Raw genomic sequence first — 21331 nt, 5'->3', positions numbered from 1 at the left:
ATGACAGATACTGCTCTTTAGGTATGCATAGACTTGAAGAGTGGTAAAGATTTTGTGTGTCGCGAGTCAAACAGTAAGGAACTCCACAAGATATCACGTGGCAAAATATCTCTGCATCACACATTGGAAGTGTTCGAGCAGTGTGTTATGCCCGTGCTCATCTACGGTACAGAGACTATGACTTACAGAGAAGTGCGCCGGAAAGTTCTGAGTCGCGCAGAGGGGTCTGGAGAGAGCGATGCTCGGGATCACCCTTCATGACTGGAAGCGTCACAAATGGATCCGAAATAAGACCAAGGTGAAAGACGTCATGGCCGCCATAGCAAGGAAAAAGTGGACATGGGCAGGACACATTGCGAGAATGGACGAGAGTCGCTGGATAAGACGAGTCCTTGAATGGAGTCCACTCGGAGACGGACGTGGTCATTGACTGTTGGCCTCTTAGTCACGCAACGAGCAATGGAGATAGCTATATGCTTAAAGTTTCCTTGCGCCACAGAATCCGGAATACGGAAATTCGTCGAAGAACTAGTCACCGACATAGCTGGAATTAGGTATGTGTAAATTGTGCAAGTTGAAGTGACAATAGGCGGGCCGGGCCACACCACATCGCTCGAAGAACAGATAACCGTTAAGAGAGAAAGTCCTCGAGTGGCGGTCACGAACCGGATGACGAAGCGTTAGCGGGCCTCCCACCAGGCGGACTGACGACATCGTGAGAGTTGCGGGAAACCAGTGGATGCAAGTGGCGAGTTGTCGTTCATTGTGGCGTTATAAGGGGGAGGCGTTTGTTCAGCAGTGGACGTATTCCGACTGATGATGATGATGGTGAAACTAGTCCACTTTTTGACTAGGGCAGTACCGAGACCCAGGCTTGCAAAAACCAGAGCTGACTTGATGCTGTAAGACCTCTCCAACGGTGGGAAAGCGTTCGGCTATCAACTGCTTTTTGCTTCTAACTACCACTAACTAACAGCTCGTAGATTTTGAACTTGCGTGCAAGTGCTATTCAATATTTTTTTCATTTCTTAAAATATATTAAAATTTCGGTGGTCTGTACCCTGATTAACCAGTAGATGGCGCTGGGGAATCATTGTTTAGATGTAGACGTAATGATACAGCTACTCCTCAATAGATGTCACGTTTTATATTAAAATTTTGAATCGTTTTTAACCACGCACGACCAGGCCACGTCGAGGGTTGTTTTGAGAGTCAATTACTGGGTTTATCGATCCTGTACCGTATATCCTACCTGCCCTGCCCTCGTTTTCCAGGAAAAGAAAGCTGAGTTGAGTAGCATTCAGTTCACTCAGTAGCGTGGCGGTGACATCAGATTAGTGACTTTTTTTCGTCCCAGCGAAAAATAAAAACAGTGACAACTTTTTTGCGAGGTTGTCGTCTTTATTTCCTTTTCTTACTCCTTGGCGCAGTATCTCTTAGTAGTTTGTGCTTGGCGCGTTGCTGACACTCGTCAACAACACCAACCAATACCAAACCAACGATGTAAAAAACCGTAACTGTAACAACGGTACCTTACCTTATAGACTCTGTCTCAACTGTTGAACAAAACAAAGATTTATTTATTAACGCTGGTAAGTATTGCTTAGCTGTTTGATATCCAATATTTTAGGGTTAGGTAAATTGGTGTATATTTATGCTGTGAACTCTATAACCTATAATTATGAGGATAAGTTTGAAGACTAGTGTTTGTTGTCATTTGCTGTTTTGATATACATTTTCAATGCAAACGTAGTTTCAAACGTCTACGAGAATTACAAGAAGTTTATGAATTCAAATGATATGTAATATTAAAAGGTAAGTATTTAATTGTAATAGCACTAAATGCGATAAACTATGTAGTTAACTATGATTCAAAGACCATTTCTTAGAAGTAATAATGTATTTAGACAAAAACTCATATTAGTTGTAGAAAAGTACATTTTATAGATTCTAAAGACAAAATCTAAGTTTCTTTGTATCTTATTTCCAACATGTGTATTTTCTTATATTTTTATAACCTGCTTCATTATTGTTATGATATTTTTAGTAAAGCTATATAATATGAAGCAATCACAGCAACGGCTGATATAACTTAGTAATCATAGTACCTCTAAATATCCATGTAGCTATTAGCTGGCTCTCTGCTTAAGTCATATCATATCATAATGAAGAATATGCACTTGTCCGATACTTGAAACTACTACTGTGACATTTTGATCTTGGTGATATTATTGCTGCCATCATGATTCTGGTCTTCCTAATGTGTTTGATGTAATCTACACTTAAGCCTTATTAGCTTAATAATTTTATTTTGCATCAAGTGCGAAATACAATAGGCTAAAGACAGTCAATTTATATTGATAAACTCACATATTATATTGTCATAATGAGGCCCATGCATGGTGGTCCTCATAAAGGTCATAAGTAATAAGAGACTGATTGTATTTTTAAATATTAACCCCCTGTTTCACTATCCATTGATTAAATTTATTGGATAAATGTTATGCTGTCTCTGTTTATTTTGAACGAAAACACGGAGATGGCATATCATTATGTTTTCATTTCATGGGTCAATAGATGCTCCTAAAAAACTGTAAATAGAACCAGGAAAACTTGTCTTTTATCCTTTAACAAAACTTGAAAGTGAACACAAGTCCAGTTGTCAGCGCTTCCTTATCAGTAACTCATTGAAGTCATTAACTCGTCGAGCGATTTAGGAACACACGTGTGTGCCTAAGGAAACCTGTCCGAAAATGCGCTAGGTCCACTCAGTGAGTGTGTCTATCGCAGTTCCGGACAAATTTCGCTAGGCGCTTTTTGCACCCCCAAATCGCTCGACGGGTTAAATGCAAATTTCTTAAAATTTTGTGTTATGTAAGTCGCTTATCCCATAGAATAATGACTTATTTACAAAAGAAGCACGAGTTTTAGATTGAATTCACAGTTTGATATCTATAAATTACTTTTTAGTAAGTATAATCATTAAAAAGCAATTGTGTTAGATAGATACATACTTAAATACATATTAAACACCCAAGACCCAAGGACAAACATTTGTATTTTTCATACAAATATCTGCCCCGACACGGGAATCAAACCGGGGACCTCAAGCTTCGTAGTCAGGTTCTCTAACCACTAGGCCATCTGGTCGTCCATTAAAGTATAAAATTCCATACAAGGTATTACAAACACTATACCTAGCATTAGCAGACTCTGTGATTGACTATGGTATTAGCAGTTACGCTAGAACATATAGGACATACTTGGAACGGATATACATATAAATTGCAGCTTGTATTACTTAAGATAATTGTACCTAATCAACTAAAGCTTCATTATGAAGATGATTACTGTGGCCTTTTTAATCATTGTAAAGTAATCAATGTTTTTAACAACTTTAATATATCCGTTTTAACTGAGGAATGCAAAGTGATAAACACCTTGGAGCATAAAACTCGTCCAAGTAAACTGCGCCGATTGGAGTACTTGCCAGCATATAATTTGCCTAATTCAAATAATATCTATGGAAGGAGAACAAACTGTTATCTAATCCCTAAATTACTGAATACCCTTCCAAAAGTTTCTTTAAGTGATGTTCTAAGTTCTAATGTTCTAAGTGCTGCCACTGACTCCAAACGGTGTAAACGAACTTTAAAAAAATACTACCTGGCTTGTGATAACCAGGTTTGGTCTTATGTACCTATAGCTTAAGTTTTTTATGCGGATTGAAATGTGATGAGTCGCCAGCTATTACATAAACCCCTAAGGGGTTTTCAATAGTGGCTTGTAATTTTCCACTCACTTTTGTACCACTTGTTTATATAAAAGTAAAAAAAATATATGCAATTATCCGAGATAAAAAGTATCCCATCAAACAACTGAACTTCATCTAATATGGTTCAACGGCTTAGACATGAAAAGGTACCAATCAAACAAACAGACTTGCAAACTTTCGCATTTATTAGTGGAATATTATAGAATAAAACAGTGAGTCTAGCCATCTAAATTAAAAAAAAAATGAAAAGTAAAGTAAAGTAAAACTCAGAACTTAGTTACCTAAGCTAGGCGAGGCGCGCGCGTCTGGTCACACTCACCTCGTACTTCACCTTGCGACGACGAACCCACTGTTATTTCTTCTATATGCATTTGTTCCATTCATTTTTATTGCCTAATTACCCGACTGCAAACAAGGGGGGTTATGTGTTTGACGCGTCTGTATGTATGTCTATTCCTATGTAACTACTCAACGGGTTAGCCGACTTTGATAAATGATACGTCATTGGATTCGTCTTGATGACGCGAGTGACACTGGGTACATAAAATTCTTAAAAAATGAAAATAGCGGATTTTTGGCGCTATTTCTTGATTTTTTTTATTTATTGTTTGATTTAAGTAGAATTCTAATCTGTGCAGTCTGATACAGCTAGCATCTCAAGTTATTCATTTCAAGTTATGCATTCGTACTGACTTACCGTGATTTGAAGTCTACTTTATGCTCTCTTCAGCATTTTTTCTTCATTAATATGTTTAGGATTCAATATTTCCTATTTTTAAATGTCTACATAACGAGTATGCTTTTAAGCTATTGAGCTAACCAACAGTTATGAGTTTTTTTCATTAGGAGAGGTCAAAGCTTGAATAAAAGTAGAAGAGGATTAAAAAAAACTACAGTAGTTACTTTTTTATTTCTTTTTTACATTCTGTAACATAACTATCCAAGATTATATTGCAAAAAAAAACAAAACTAAAAAATAATACATTCTGAACACCACAACTGAAAAATTTAGTATGGGTGGCATTTTTTTTTATTCAGAAAACTTTAAATGAAACTAGTCTCCAGACAACCAGACAACCAGATGGCCTAGTGGTTAGAGAACCTGACTACGAAGCTTGAGGTCCCGGGTTCGATTCCCGTGTCGGGGCAGATATTTGTATGAAAAATACGAATGTTTGTTCTCGGGTCATGGGTGTTTAATATGTATGTATCTATCTTTATTATTATATTTATCAGTTGCTTAGTACCCATAACACAAGCTTTGCTAAACTTACTTTGGGACTAGGTCAATTGGTGTGAATTGTCCTGTGATATTTATTTATTTATTATTTAGTCTCACTTTTACCAAGGTTGTTTTCCTATTTTTACATTTCCCGTAAGTTGCTTGTGCAACTTACGGGACACTGTGTATAAGGCGAAGAACACATGGGGCGGTGCGGCCCCGCCTGCCGTGGCAGCTCGCGGCCGAGTAGATTGAAATGTTGTCACGATGTAGGTAATCCGCAGAGAGCGGGCATGGGCATGGGGTGACCGGTGACCCTCATCCGCGCGGAGCCGCGGCGCACGGAAGATGAGTAGTTCTCCACACAAGTGGCTTTCCCGAAACCTTTAAAATGGATGAACCCAATATATTTTTCGTTTTGGTCGTTGTAATTTAGTCTAAGATGCTATCGCTATGGAGTCCATTTTTGAAAAGAACTCGTTTCGACTACGCCGCGGCAGGCGGCGCCGAACCGCTCCGTGTGTTACTCGCCTAACTCCGTTACTACTGTACATGCTTAAAACACAGAAAGGTAACAGATTTATGATGGATTACAGGTGTTCGCAATGGAAATGGTTGAAGTGGATGTAAAGTTATTTATTAAATGCCGGATGTGCCTTGATGAAGATGGAGTTTATCAAATTGTACCAAGTATCAGAGAGTTAATCAAAGATTGCTTTGATATTGATGTAAGTAAACTTTTTTTACTTATTTAAATCATAAAGGCTTTTCAGTATAGAACACACCTCTTAGCTTACCTCTACACTTTTCATTACTTATCTACACGAAACTGCTCCCAGTGTTCCCCTCTTCCTAATAACTCTGTTAGTCAGTCTGCGGTAGGATCTAGTTTATATTTTTAACTAGACTTTACCCGCAGCTTCGCCCGCGTTAACCCGGTGTTTGAATTGGATTACATTGTAGTTTTTATTGACGCTGCATTAATCAACTGTGCCAAATTTCATGACTCTAAACACAGCGGTTGAGATTTCGTGATTTTTTGCCGATCCCGTGGAAACGTCTGGATAAAAGTAACCTATCATGTGTTATTTTTGATGTTCAGCTAACTACATAACAAATTTCATCCAAATCCGTCCAGCTGTTTTAGCGTGAAGCAGTAACAAACATACACGGTACAGTCACCTGCATGAATATCTGCCACAGTGAAGCGTGTAAAAATATCTGACACTATTTATGCACGCTTTTTTGTGTTTACGCTACACGCATGCATGCTATTATTATGTTGACAAAATAATTATGTCAAATTTCATTCCCGGAACTGGAGGGAAACGTAATCCGCTTCATTCATATTTCATATCGTGTTGAATGAATTAGCAGTGTCACGTAAATAAGTTATATAAAGTCTTCAGCCTGATGATGATGATGATTTAGAAGTAGTCGTAGAAAAAGTTTTGTATAGGTACTCTTGGTTAAAACGCTCGTGGCGTCTTTAATAGCGATATTCGCCTGCGACTCATAACGCTACTCACGCCACCTCGCGTTTTAAGATCTCACTTATACAACAGTTGCATAAAATACTATAAATAATGAGAAATAATATTCGAATTTATTTTTTTCTAATTAATAACGTTCTAAACTTAAAATTTAAAAAAGTTTTGCCTATGTATTTTTTTATATATTGGCCTATCAAAAATCGTCTACTTACTATTATGTAGGCCGTACGAGATATTATTATGTAGGCCGTTACTACGCCAGAGACACCAAATAAAACTTAACTCATGTGCGGAATTGACAATGGCACAAGTTAAATATAGCTATTCTAATATTAAAATATTATTTGGCGTTCTGAGGGTGGCACGTAGTTTTATAATTGTTGCCATTTTTGTTGATTAGTTAATTATTTTCAGACTGATCCTTTTGATGGGCTGCCTCAATTAATTTGTAAAAAGTGCAAAACCACCCTAAGTGACTATCATGGAATAAAAACGACATATAAACTGAAACAGCTAAAATTGAAAGAAAGATTGGTGAAAATCAAAGTAAGTATGTTTTACAGAATATATTTAATATTGTTGCCCGCGAGTAGGTAGGTATATCTAATAATGTAAAAAATGTCCTTTAGTTTTCGTTAACTTTGGCAGACAGTACAGTTTATTGATTATATTTACTACTTATTTTCTAGTAACTAACTTTTTTCACAATCGTGACGAGGGAGATTGATTTGACAATTGAGATATATCAAAGGAGCTTTAACAACACAACTTGTTGAAAATGTACTTGTTTCAGTGGGAAAAAAATTATAACTAACAAAAATTATGGCAAACATACATTGTAACTTATAAAATTATGGCAGTCGAAAGAATCCGTCTTTTGCTAATTAATTATTGTGTGAATTAAAAAAGTGAGCAGCTTTAAAAAGACAATGTTTTTTGTTTTCAGAATAATTGCACACAGCTCAAATCTGAAACTGGAAGCAGCAATGAAATAAATAAGAATGAAGAAAAGCCAACTTCGCCTGTTCCTCTCGGGTTGGCTATTACAAATATTTCACCTGTTCAACCAGTTTCATCTGTGGCACCTGTCAAATCTGTTGAGCATGTGGCTTCAGTTCAACTCGGGATGCCTATTGGGTCTGATATACAAGCAGCTTTGGATGATAGTGAGATAATCAACGATGAAACATGGAAGAGAACTTACAATGAATGTTACTTTTGCAAAATTTGCACTAAAAGTTACAAAAGGTATGCTTCTATAAAAAGACATGTAAAATCGCATAAAAAACTGTTAAAGAAACATAAAAGAGTTTTTCGGAAATACTGCACGGTTCATCTCAATAAAATAGATAACAAGGAGAACTGCACAGGTAGCTCTAACATGGTTGTATACAACACAGATAAAATTATAACTAGTAGGGGCAACAGCCACTACCACTTATTATATGTAAAGAAAGATTATAGTACTGGGCAAGCAACCAGCGAAAATGGAAACGCGAGTGATAAAAGACCTGGAATATTCTTGGACTCGGAAGAAGAAATCGTCAAATGTAAGAAAAGAAAAACTCGCCGTCTATATTCAGGTAGTTCGACGAAAACTACCATCCTCGAAGATACTGCAAATGATATAACGGTGGGCGGAGCCAAAAACGATACGCATGTGATGAATACAAATTGTGCAAATGAGGCATCATCGAAAAAAAAGATAGACACAGAAAATACAACAAACCTAAGTCAGCAGGAAGTAGCGAAGGCAAATATTGCTAATTACAAAGCCATTCAAAACATTGTAACCATGTGCCAGAAGAAATACATTACAAAAGCGCAATCCAAAAGTGAGACTAAACCACCAGTTTCTGAATCGTCACTGAAACACAAAGTTTTAAGCTTAGGTAGAAAAGTTATAAACAAGCAAGGTTTTGAATGCACTGGTTTACTAAGGTATATGGAATACAAAGACTTAGAAATTTCGTGGCAACCTACAACTCGTTCAAATAAAAAGAAAAGCTCAAATTTTGTTAGGATAATGACAAAATTGAAATCTCGAGAAGATTTAGAGAATGATGATAGCAGTTGGAAAGATCTCCACAAGGTTACGTTTGTTAGTAATCAGGCTATTGATGGTGATGATATTAATACTGATGGCATAGACCCGGCAAATATCACAGCCCATGACAACGAGAAATCAACACTAAAAACAAACCTCCTAAATGGCGAAGACCAAATTGATCATATTTTAACAAATAACTGTGATGATTTAAACTCTAAAAATAAATTGCTGAATAAAACTCCTGTTGCCAATCCGAAACAACTACCTAAAAAGATCATGCCCGAAATAAAGCCTACTACTATTAAAACAAGTGATGTACCCATGGTTACATCTGAAAACGGACGAACAGAGAATGCAGAAGTCACAAACAGTAATTTGTGCATGCCAATTATAACTTCAACATGCTCATTATCCACAGTCGTTGAAAAAGAAAAGCAGCCCGACCCTGTTATTGAAAAACCTGCGCCTCGCATCAAAGTTAAACCTCCGTCCGAATTGATGTCACAAAGCGCTTTAAATAATCAAAGTAAATCGGAAGATATATGGGCATTTAATAAAAGGCATGCTAGTTTGCCTTACCACTTCCCCAATACAGCTGTTTACGCAGGCGTATCAGTGTACCAAACACAGGTCGAAAATCAAACTAATGATGTTTCAGTTGTGCCTTCACCTCCCACTATTACAGGCAATTCAAATTCCGGGACTGAATCAAATGTTGATTATGTAACATTGCACTGTTTGGAGTGCCCTAACGAGAAAACAAAGTTTCCGTTCCTATATTTTAAAAGGGTATTACAATTTCACGGATTTGAATTATTGGACATTAACGAAGCTCTGCCACCACATTACACGTGTCTCATAACATACAAGCTACTGTTAAAGCAAGATACAAAAGGGCCCCTTGGAATATGGTTGTCGTTGTTCTGTTCAAACAATAGCTTTTGTTTTGCATTTAAAGACAGTAATTCAAAAAAGTTCAACCCGAATCATTTGCCTGCTTTCTGGCAATGGGAATTATTAAAAATATACAAGGGAGATGTTGTAGAAAAAATTTTGCAAAATGCTTTAAAGGTAAGCAAAGAAGTGTACAGTTACACAAACAACTTTTTGTGTTTACTGAAGTCCATTAAATGTATTTCAGAACCATAAATATTATATTCATTGTTTTTCGACAACTATTTGCATGCTAAATTATTTTCGAATTTTTCGTTTTGTAGTAGCGTGGGCATCCATCAGTGAGTCCTCTTCTTTTTGTACATAATTGACTCTATAGCCAAATTAGAGTACATTTAAACATTACTTTATTCATTAACGATGTTTTCAGCCATAATCTATCGATAGTGTATTGTTATGATGGCATTGATCATAAATTAAGTTTCTTAATTATACAGGGTGTCTGTATATTCTCCCGGAATATTTCAGGAGATTATTAGGTTAGTTAGTCTGAAAACCCCTGTAATAGTACATTGTTTCTTAAGGGCGGTAAATAAGGGATTACGAACGAGAGTCTATTAGAAGCCCGAAGTCGAAGACGGGGCTTTATGGAGTAGATGTTCGCAATTTTAGTACCGCCCGTGCGACATACAGTGTTTTTCGTCACATTTGCGAGTAAAAATGTATATTTGTAAAAGAAAAACTAATATTTTTACAAAAATTGCCGATACCGCTGGCTGCGCTCTTGGCAACGCCAGCACCCTGCTGGCCTCCCCCTCCGCAGCATGAGCCTGCCGCGCGTGCGCGAGGTATGCAGGTCGTGCAGCGCTGCGCGCGCAGCAGTATTAGTACGCGCAATGACTCATTTAACAAGAACAAAAGGTCGAGGGTTTCATTTGGGGGGTTGCAGCCAGGGTAGCCTGCATGTTACGACACTGTTTAAAAACGAGCAAGTGTGATGAAAAGGTTATTTATCGAAAGTTTTGGCCCACGTTGTAGTCATACCTTTGATACGGCGGTAGTCACTCATTGAAAATCGATCAATAAGGAAACATCTATTTAGCAACAATTAAACTGTCCCCAAAATCATTTACAGTCAAACGAAAATGCAACCACCTGCTGAAATATTCCGGAACAATTTGAAGCATCTTGTATAAGGCGCCATAAAAATAATCACATAAATAAATAGTACTCATATAATTTACATTAGGGTTCCCGAATTTTTTAATACTGTGACGTGGAATCACTTAAAAAATATGTACCACTACAGACTCTTATTCCGACGTAATAAGGCCGTGGTAAAATATTTTTGAGTGATTCCAATAGGTACATATTTTTGCACTTTGTACCTTGTAATTATTTTGTGATGCCTTTATAAAATAAAATATACCTATATAGGTATACGTGTTGTTTAGATACGGGTGCAGGCACCTGAGCGTATCGTCTCGCAAAGCCCTCAACGCTCTTACATAATAAAAATAAGCTTTAGATTATAGCGGAAATCATCGATTTAATTGTTCGCGAAATACGAGGATAAAACTTATAATTTATAGGAAAATAGATATCAGAAAATAGTTAAAGCTCTACAGGACAATAGAGTTTGAGAGGACCGTATTACAAGCTCTGCATATTGCACGACAATAAGCAGTAGGAAACTGATAAAAATGGGACTAAATTTTTACATAGTTACATTTGACTGTTAATCAACAGTCAAAATGTAGGTATGTTAAAAATTTATTCGATTATACGTTATAACTTTTATATAACTTTTCTCTGACCCCACTGTAATAAGTTTTGCGGCTATATTTTTTTTTAGGTTTATCTTATGTGAAATTAAGTATTCCACGAAATATCTAAACTCTTGATTAATACTTTTTTGTGATTCATTTCATTATCATTACATCGTGGTTAACGTTAGAAATACGTAGGCATAGATTTCTTAATTAAACTGGAAATACGCAGCATTGGCGTACCTATTTTGAGCTTAAACGTGACAGGCCAGGGCTTCTTCAAACAATGATTTACTTGGTCAAATAAACAACTTGAATCAAGTTGAATGTGTGAGCCAATCTTTGCGTAGCCTAGCATAGCAGAAGTTTGCTATGTTTAGGTACATTTGATCGAGTCGACCCGTGCTTCTGTTATTTTTGTGTAACACGAGGTAATAAGTTTGAATTGTTGTTATCCTGTATCGTTTATTTCATTTGTCTTTAAAACATGTATTTGATCATTTACTTTTGTTAAGTGAAATACCCAGTCCGACTTGGGCTTGAGTGAGAAGTACATTAATTAATAAATATCTTTATGCAGAGCAGGCGTTAAGAGTCCTACGGCACAACCATCAGATTACGTTTACTGTATTTTGCTACGATTGATTTCGGTGCCTTTGATTGCATCGACACAAATAAGTCGAATTTAGGGCGACAATGACAACCCCTTGGAGGGGTATACCTATTATTGCTTAAATAATAGTTTATCTTCAGCTGGAAAAGAATGACTTTTGCTTATAAGAATCTCCATTTTTATTGTTGTCTGTTCTTCGAAAAGTAAAAAAAAAAAACAAATTATAATATAGTTATTCATCGCTTTCATGTAAATGTAAACTGATGCTTGGATATCAACGACTACCCTACCTTTGCCGCACTGGAAACTCGCTCTTTCTTTTTAAAAGATTGAATATTTTGTCGCAGTAGTCGACAAGGTACTTGGTCACTCAAGCTGCTTGTGGGGCGGTCGGTCTGACGGTACTTCATAAGTATGTTTGTGTTCTGTATGATTACGAGTTTATGATTTAAGTATGACCCAGTAAATGAACAAGTATTAATATCAACTGTCACTAATTTATTTAGTGATAATGTATGTTTCTATATTTTAAAAACAGTTTTGATTATAGAACGTGGTTATGTTAATTATAACAATTTTTAGCACTAGTTAAACTAAATTATCTTTTGTTGCTTGGAAAAGTTTAAAGTTAAACTTGTTATTTCATATTGAACACATTTTTGTGTTGCCTGTTATCGATTTGATAGGTGATTAAATTTGATAAGAAATTACTGTGAATGTAAGTGCTGTTTAATCTCATTAGTTATTACTAATTATTTGTTATTACATTTTATAAGGTATCTTTTTTTGTACGGTGCGATATTATTCCATGGACCTTTTGTTAAAGGAAAGGTAGAATGTCAATCTATATTATACCCACCCTATACTCGAAAGGCGAAACGGCATCAAATTTAATGCTCGTAAAGTTGCTTTGGAGTACCTTTGAAATTTTATGCATTTCATAATGTACCTTAATCTCAGTTTAAATATGGTCAATTGGTGGATTAAGCCGTTGCTTAATAAATAAAATGTTACAAGTTGTATGTAAGTAAACGTTAAAGTTATAATATGGAATAGTTCAAGTCACGTGTCTTGCAATCCATGGTTGTGTTGTAACATGCTAAACAAGGGTCCTAACTACTTATCGCACGATATCCTGTAAGAACATTGTGTTCCAAAATAAAAAAAACAGTATTTTTTAGTAAACTTTATGACAAATTTGTACATTGTATTAATGATATTTACACTACAACTATCCTGGTAGGCATATCAAACCTTTTAAAGTTAATTGGAAAAGTGTCTAAACAATGTTCTAAAGGTACTGTTACACATGGTAGTTACTAGCACGAAAGCATGCCACTATTGAGCTAATGCTACCTACTAGCATGTCTGTATAGGACACGTGCTATCAAGCATGCTTTTTAGTGGCATACTGGTACTTCGGGTACTAGCATGTTTATAAACATGCTTATTAGCATGCTAGTAACGCGCATGTGTAAGGCGGCCTTAAAAATGACTTGCTGCTCCTATTTGCCTGCACTCCTTTGTTCGCACCACTTACTACTGTTGTTTTAACATTTGTTTTTCATTTGGCCGCATCATACAGGAACCCGAAACAACCACAATATGCGAAAATAATCGTGACATTTAAAATTATTCTTCCCTTTTGGGCAGGCAAATGCGAACAGCCCGTGCGCTGGCTGTGCACTTTTGATACGTTAAGCGCAAAATACAATTGGACGGGAGCGGATCAGGTCGGGAGTGCTGCGGGCCTAGAGCGCAGACTGCTCAGTTCATTGATATTTTTTCGAGATTAAATATCTTTTTTCATCCATATAATAGCTTCACAGACATTGTTAATAGTTAAATAAACAAACTTGACACTCATATCAATAATATTGTAACGGATAACTCGTCTTAAACCGAGTTTAGCTCGACATGTTTTTGTTTGTCGCGCGAGCAGAGCGGTGGCGCGTAGTGTGCGTGTTGCGGCAGCTGCCGAGTCGCGTGCTCCTGAGAAGATGGGCTACAAAATATCCCGAAACATGTCGAGCTAAACTCTGTTTAAGACGTGAGTTATCCGTTACAATATCATTTAATATGAGTGAGTCTCACGGTAGTTTCATGTTCAAACTAGACACTTGTGTGTGACACATAAGAGACGCATCAAAAATCCACTTGTTTAACTTTCTTTTGATTCGCGCTGTCATCGTTCATAAAAAGACTCGTCAAGATTGCTTACCTTCTTTCTACTAAGATTTACTCTTTTTATAATGCAAAAAAAAACGAAGTATAGACACTGGCAAAATTGTACTCCGATGGACAGAGCCATATAAATAAAAACAACTTTCTTTTGTTAAATATGTGTGAATTAAAAACGAATTAGTTATGTATAGTTATGGAAATTGAAAACGCCATAAATTAAGGACCTTTACGATGTTTTACTGCTAATAATTAATTATCTCAACTCTTGATTATTTTTTAAACAGTAGGTTAGGCCACTAGTGTCTTAGCCAAATTAACTTCATTTGTAGATTGTCCCATTAAAGTTAACGAAAATCAAAAATAACATAGCGGTGCCACCGCACGACCCGCCCCCGCCCGCCGTCGGTGTAATGTTGTTAATATACACAGCCACGTAAATAGGCCCGCCGCACTCCCGGCCCGCACTCGTCATGTATGTTTTGCGCTTTTATACGGTATCGAAGCAAACTGCATCCCGATTGACAAGCACTAGTCACCGCCAGTAGTGGGTGCGGCGTGCGGCAGCTACTAACTACGTCGTCATGCTCGGACTATCCCAGTGTCCATATCGCGTCGGTGTCCGTGAGTACGTCCTCCGGCGGCGAATGTTTGTGGAACATAAAGTAACCTTGTATCTGTGCCGGACTTACTTCCTTTTTCTTGTTTATGACTCTGAAATATAAGAATGAAACTTACAGTTCACATGGAAAATCAAATTATCTTTACAGATAAAGATCTCTAAAAGAGTGGACCTCAAAGGTGATCTGCGTATATAAGATCATCCATCTGGATTCATGTTCGTGGAATCTAGATAATCTAAGTACGATTTGTAAAATTAACTGTTCCTACTTACGTTTCTGCAAATTTTCTCGCATGCTCAGCGGCCCTTTCCCCTTTGTAAAACCTCAAGAACATAAGTTCAACTTGTTGCTGGTCACAGTGACCCACATATTCCTTCATGTCGACTCTGCCAGGTCTTATCAGAGCTGGATCTAATCTGTATGAGACAAAAAGTATTTTTGATAATGAATGTGAACTTATACCAAGCTAAATTAAAGTCTAACAAATTGAATCATGATGGCCCGCCCAGGGTGGAACCTTTGTGCTACTAATGTCATGTTGACATCCCATACTTTTGTTATGGAAATCATAGTGAAATTGATTATTAAAGGTTCCACCCTGGGTCATGATTCAATTTGTTCGACTGTACCACTCTATACAATACAAAATTATGTATAAGGTGGTGCCCGAACCTACCGACTTCCCAGTGGGGAACCTCCCTACTCGTATTGACCTAAATTAATATAAATATAAATGACATACCTTTCCAAATAGTTCGTTGTCATGAATACTACGCGCGCTTCAGTAGAAGCGACACCGTCCAAGCAATTTAACAGCCCACTAAATGTGACTCTGTTGAGGCCGTCGAAAGCAGCTTTCTGTGATGGAGTGTCCTGACGAGACACGAAGGCTGCGTCAATGTCTTCAAGAAGAATAATGGACTGCTGAGGCGCCACGCTGAAATGTTAATGTGGATGACATGATACCTATGCAACACTAACTGATAGGCGAGAGTATTTTAATTATGTTGTAAGTATGTTGGCTGATATCTCTGGTGCAGTCAGGGATTTTGTCTACCGAAGGCAGTTTTTTTTTAGGGTTCCGTAGCCAAAATAACCCTTATAGTTTCGCCATGTCTGTCTGTCTGTCTGTCTGTCTCTGTCCGTCCGCGGCTTTGCCCAGGGACTATCAATGCTAGAAAGCTGTAATTTTGCAAGGATATATATGTAAACTATGTCGACGCCTACAATAAAAAATTCAAATAAAATTTTTTTTAGGGTACCTCCCATAGACGTAAAGTGGGGGTGATTTTTTTTTCTCATCCAACCCCATAGTGTGGGGTATCGTTAGATAGGTATTTTAAAACCATGAGGGGTTTGGTGAGACGATTTTTCGATGCAGTGATATGTTTGCGAAATATTCAATTTTAAAGTGAAAATTTTCATTAAAATCGAGCGTCCCCCCCCCTTCTAAAAACTATACCAGTGTGTGGAAAAATTTGAAAAAATTCAGGATGGTAGTAAGTATATCAAACTTTCAAGAAAAACTATAACGGCTAAGTTTGCTTGAGAATTATTAGTAGTTTATGAGTGAGCAGCCTAGGGTATAAAATATACCTAAACTTGGAAGATTCCGTATAAAATACGAAATCCCTAAAAAAATATTACTTAATTTTTTCGTAATGGCTACGGAACCCTATTTTGGGCGTGTTCGACACGCTCTTGCCCGGTTTTTTTTTAGTTTTTTGACGATTATTTATCTATCCATCTCAGTCTTCTATGCTAACGCAATTTTTCTAAGTTGGGCAGAGAAGTTACTACCCTTGCCTCATCCTCCCCCCGTTCCCCCTCTTATGCCGATGGCTGAAGATCTTTGTAATCGACTACCATCGTGTTTCTAACTGTCGTATTTTGTACTTGATGGGATGGTAAAAAAAAATAGTAACTAAACACGGTACCTACCTAGTCGTCGGTAAAATAGAAGTACTCTTAAATAGGTAGGTAAATACCTGAGAAGATGGTTGAGTCGGTCATCAGTGAGGCCCCTCTCAGATAGATTGAGAACACAGATATTGTATTCGAGTTCTCCTGCCAGTGCCATGATAAACGACGACTTGCCACAGCCTGGCGGACCGTATAACAAGTAACCTGGAAATAATATTTGAGTAAGGAATAAAAAAATAAATAAATATGAAAGTAAACTTTCAAAGAAATCCGCTTAAGCTAAGCTCCTACTATGAAAACGAACTATCCGATCTTTAGTCCTTACTCTATGAAATATGTAATCTCCCTGAGAATTATTGATCCATTGCACCAGCCAGCAGAAATAGCCACTGACTCTAAGTTTATTCCTTTGTTTTTTTCTCTGACATCACATAGGATCCAACGGTCAAATTGTAACATGTTTCTCAGTATTTCGAGTTAGAACACAAATGGACTAAAAATACCTACATATACATTTATTAGCGGTACTCATTACGTTTTTATTATAGAAGTTAACACAATTTTAAATAGTTTCGTTTTTCAAAAACATGTGCGATTTTTACCGTAAAGATTCAAATGTTAAAATAAATGGAGTATAGCAGGGCGGAACATTTATAATGATGAATATGCAATAAGCGAGGTAGCGGGCAAAGGATTGGTGTAGCGTAGTGAGCTAAAGATCAAACTCAGTGGCGTGCCATGGGAGAGGCCTATGTTTAACAGCGGACTGACACACTGATGAAAGGTAAGTCACCTCTTCTGTATGGGATGCCTCGTTCGGTGTACCACTGCGGGTTGTTAATGAAGTCCAAGCAGTCGGCCAGGATGCGGTCGGTGAGGCCGGCGCGCAGCACGACGCTCTGCAGCGGCCGCCGCCGCCGCGGGTGCCCGAAAGGCCGCCACTCCGCACCCATTGCGGTGTACATTATAGTCATACCCTCGTGCTGCTTAAGTGCCATTGTCCTGGCTAAATAACAGAAAGAATGAATGTTTAATTAATTGAATCATGCATTACCTTGAAGAATGGAAGGAGAGAAGACCTCAGTCGAAGTAGGAACTAAGTGCAGCCTATTGTAAGAAGATACTTGTTATTGTAGCTAGTTATTGTCTTTGTACTTTAAAACCAATTTGCACATGGAGATTTGCCATATTTCTCCAGAAATTTTAGCATGTGATCTCTGTTAAATTTAATAGTTACTTTTTCAAATTCAAAGACATATGATCTAAGCATATAGCAGAAGCTATGTGCATAGATCAGATACATAGTGAAGATACAAGTGAAGCTATTGTAAAAGTCTTAGAAGGAGAATACAGAGACAAATTGCCAACACCTTCCTTTTAGGTAAAGCCTCTAATGTGTTAGCCCGGTTCAAAAATCTACCTTCTTCTAAAATGTCATAATAGAGCTGCTTATTGCTGCCAAAAGAAGTCAAAGTGACTGTTTCCCATGGCACCCCCATGTGTAGGTCAAGGGTATGTTGTTCTCTGGTGCGGTCCACCTTGATCCATGCTCCTCGATACCTGCAATTGACATAAAAATAAAAAATTTACTGACAGTATTTAATAGATGGGGGTACCCCCAACTATAAAAAAAGGGGGAAACGAGGCAGACCATTCAAACGCTGGACCGATGAGATCAAGGCAATGGTGGGCAGCTTATGGACTAGGTCAGCTGGGGACAGAAATTTATGGAGACAGTTGGGAGAGGCCTTTGCCAATGGGCAAACAGATTCTGGTGTTAGAGATTTACCCCCTTATTCATAAACGACAATCAAACCTATTTTAGTTAAAATGCCGCTAAAATTCGTTTGTCCTTATCTGTCACTTCGACATTTGTATTTGTTAGAAAGGAACAAAGCATTTGTTAGTTAACATAGGCTTGTTAAGTTTTATGAATAAGGGGGTAAGGGTCTGTTTCACCATCCATTGATTAGTGTTAACTGACGGTTAAATGTGATGTTGTCTCTCTTTGTTTTGTTCAAATAGACTAAGACGGCATCAAATTTAACCATCAGTTAACACTAATCAATGGATGGTGAAACAGCCCCTGATTATTTTCAAGAGATGTAATTAAAAAATCTGAATAAAGGCTATTATTATTATTATTATTTAATAAATGACCAGTCAACATAGCTTAATAATTTTTGAGGGTTATGAAATACAGGAAGTCTATGTCCAACAGTGGACATTCTATGGCTGATGTGATGGTGAAATAAATAAATGGAGTATAAATATTTATTTATTGCCACACAAATACTTGACCATTGGGAAAATTAAGCAATTCATATAATCTACTTCTTCTTCTTCTTCTTCTTCAACCTTGATCTACCCAATGCTGAGTAAAGGTCTCTTCCATTTTAGACCATTCTGTGCGGTCGTGAGTTTTCCGCATCCAGTCCTTCCCAGCCGCTCGCACCAAATCGTCCATCCATCTTGCTGGCTGCCTCCCCACATTCCTGAACCCCTTTCGTGGTCTCCATAAATAATCTACTACGAGATCACTACTGCTAGATCTAGACTTCTTAATTCTCTTTACTATAAATAATGCAGATGACAAATCTTTCAATAATATGATGCAATAATTTTATGCCACAAAACAATTGGCTAAAAGTGTTTACAACAACTTGGGCTTGCAATATTTAGGGCAATATGTAATATGAATAAATTGGGTAACAACAACTAATAATTAATAACAACTCTTACGTAACTGATAGGTATACAAAAAAAAATATCCTTCTACGGACTTCTATCCTTTTATATGCACTAGCAGATCCTTAAATACAATACTGATAGTACTATATCTATATTTAGTATATAAAAATGTTTCTTGGATAAAACAAAGAACATCATATTATCTAACCTAAAACAAATGGAATGTTGACAAAATATTTAAGTAAGTAATTACAGTACAGATAGAGGAATGTGCTAATCAATATTAGAAGAAAAAGGTACACAGTTTTAATAAAGAGATATAATTACTTAAGATAAACACTGTTACACAAGGGTAAATCCATAAGGGATGACAATATGTTTTAATGTAACATATTCCTAAGTACACAGTATAGTTTGCAGGTTGTAGGACCTTGTGCAAGGTCCGTCCGGATTGCTACCACCATCTTGCTTGCTAATCCTGCTGTGAAGCAGCAGTGCTTGCACCGTTGTGTTTCGGCTTGGAGAGTAAGACAGCCGGTGAAATTACTGGCACTTGCGGTATTCCATCTTAGGCCTCTAGGTTGGCAACGCATCTGCAATACCCCTGGTGTTGCAGATGTTTGTGGGCGGTGGTGATCTCTTACTATCAGGAGACCCACTTGCTTGTTTGCCATCCAGTCGAATAAAAAAAAATACATGCTATATTATAATTAAAAGGGTAAAGCTCACCTGAAAAAATGTTGTCCAACACTGGGTATAAAATCGTATTTGGTTTTGATCTGCCCAGTATCTTTCTGAAGGAAAGATGTCTCTACACTGAGGTGTTGGGTTTGCCTGGCACCTTTCTGAGTTATCCACTGCAGTAGCCATTGGTAAGATTTGTCTCTGCAAGGAACTTCTAGTGTGATCATGCAATGCCTCCGAAATAGCACCATAGAAGTCTGAAAACCTTTACGTAAAATTGCGGCACTGGCTCCAACTCCGAATAAACCGAATCCAGCACCGAAATAAGGGTTCTGAGCTAAAGAAGTCACATATTCTACAATAGTCATGATTTAAGATTTTTTTCAAGCTACGTTAATGTACTGGAAGGGTTATATTGATTAAATTAAATAATGCAACACATCTTTTCTATGGCGCAGCAATACCCTTTGACTGACTAGCAGTTTAAACTGACTGACATTGACAATGACAATGACAGGTAGTGGCAGCTGATTTTGTATTTTTTTTATTATTAGTCCGAATTGTGCCATGAATCAAAAGCAAGAATATTCATTCTATTCTTGAATGGTGCGGCTCGTATTCTAATTTAGATATACATATACCAATATATTACTAAACCTAACGTCATGCTTTTTACCCGACTGCCCGAAGGAGGGTTATTTAATAATAATCTTTCTTTTCTTCATTGTCCTGTTACGTATGTACATTAGTCTCTCTAACCTCCCAATAGATGTCACGCATTTCCGGCGAGACGAGACGTATGGTGGTGGCGCCCTCGGCGACCCGCGGCGGCTCGCGGCAGGCGCGCGAGAATGCATAGGTACAACCTCGCCGGTGGAAAATCAGAATCACCATATATAAGTACGTTTATCTCTCCGATTTCAACATTTGGGAGGTAGACTCAGTCCGTGATTTAAAGTGGTAGAAACAGTCTCCAGATGTTTCCCCAAAATGTTGTACGGATGTGTCCGTTTTGTTACGAAAATTCTTAAAAAGAAAGCGTATCAAAACGGACACATCCATACAATACAAATTTTGTTGTAATCGAAGAGATAAACTCAGGAATACTTTACATTTAAATTAGTAGAATTCGTTCTCCTCTCCTCTTTTCTTTTTGAGCTCCCTTTCCTATTATTGTGGTTGTCGTGGCAGATGCTTACGTGTATAGATAGACCTTATAAGTAGGTACATTATACATAGATCTATACTATAGAGTCGGTATTGACCTTGTATTGACACCATAGAGTCCCAAAAATTATATATATTGCGACAATAAGGCTGATGTGTATACAGTCAAGGGCATAAATATATATACGTTACCAAGACGTCAAAAATATCTACTTATATACATTTATGCCACTGACCAGAGCCCGT

At 37.3% G+C, this 21331-nt stretch overlaps 2 protein-coding genes across 3 annotated transcripts; one reads left to right on the top strand and one right to left on the bottom strand.

The window, feature by feature from the left end:
- Positions 1 to 1327: 1327 nt before the first annotated feature.
- On the top strand, positions 1328 to 13016 carry LOC141427839 (uncharacterized). Of its 2 annotated transcripts, none has more exons than XM_074087436.1 (4): positions 1328 to 1592; positions 5594 to 5725; positions 6905 to 7036; positions 7437 to 13016. In XM_074087436.1, the coding sequence occupies exons 2-4, from the start codon at positions 5603 to 5605 to the stop codon at positions 9687 to 9689; spliced, it is 2508 nt and encodes an 835-aa protein (XP_073943537.1). In that variant the 5' UTR covers positions 1328 to 1592; positions 5594 to 5602; the 3' UTR covers positions 9690 to 13016. The 2 variants fall into 2 exon arrangements, with proteins under 2 accessions (XP_073943537.1, XP_073943531.1); XM_074087430.1 differs by lacking the exon at positions 1328 to 1592 and adding an exon at positions 1599 to 1815.
- On the bottom strand, positions 12988 to 20405 carry Bcs1 (mitochondrial chaperone BCS1). Its single transcript, XM_074087448.1, has 7 exons — positions 19964 to 20405; positions 17964 to 18103; positions 17337 to 17549; positions 16609 to 16747; positions 15363 to 15557; positions 14893 to 15036; positions 12988 to 14711 (listed from the first exon to the last, which is right to left on the bottom strand). Exons 1-7 carry the CDS (start codon positions 20284 to 20286, stop codon positions 14591 to 14593), a joined length of 1275 nt encoding a protein of 424 aa, XP_073943549.1. The 5' UTR covers positions 20287 to 20405; the 3' UTR covers positions 12988 to 14590.
- Between the last annotated feature and the right edge of the window lie 926 nt (positions 20406 to 21331).

The sequence above is a fragment of the Choristoneura fumiferana genome, chromosome Z, assembly GCF_025370935.1.
Source record: "Choristoneura fumiferana chromosome Z, NRCan_CFum_1, whole genome shotgun sequence".
Lineage (NCBI taxonomy): Eukaryota > Metazoa > Arthropoda > Insecta > Lepidoptera > Tortricidae > Choristoneura > Choristoneura fumiferana.
The sequence above is the reverse complement of the archived record's forward strand: the minus strand, read 5'-3'. Positions and strand labels throughout refer to the sequence as shown.

Bases quoted from the DNA above. Each gene is read 5' to 3' on its own strand.
- LOC141427839 (XM_074087436.1), top strand. From the start codon at position 5,603: ATGGAAATGGTTGAAGTGGATGTAAAGTTATTTATTAAATGCCGGATG. The intron at 5,726-6,904 runs GTAAGTAAACTT...AATTATTTTCAG, and splicing joins AAGATTGCTTTGATATTGAT to ACTGATCCTTTTGATGGGCT. The intron at 7,037-7,436 runs GTAAGTATGTTT...TTTTGTTTTCAG, and splicing joins AAAGATTGGTGAAAATCAAA to AATAATTGCACACAGCTCAA.
- Bcs1 (XM_074087448.1), bottom strand. From the start codon at position 20,286: ATGACTATTGTAGAATATGTGACTTCTTTAGCTCAGAACCCTTATTTC. The intron at 17,550-17,963 runs GTAGATTTTTGA...TCTGTTATTTAG, and splicing joins TTATGACATTTTAGAAGAAG to CCAGGACAATGGCACTTAAG. The intron at 14,712-14,892 runs GTAAGTAGGAAC...CTTATATTTCAG, and splicing joins GCGAGAAAATTTGCAGAAAC to AGTCATAAACAAGAAAAAGG.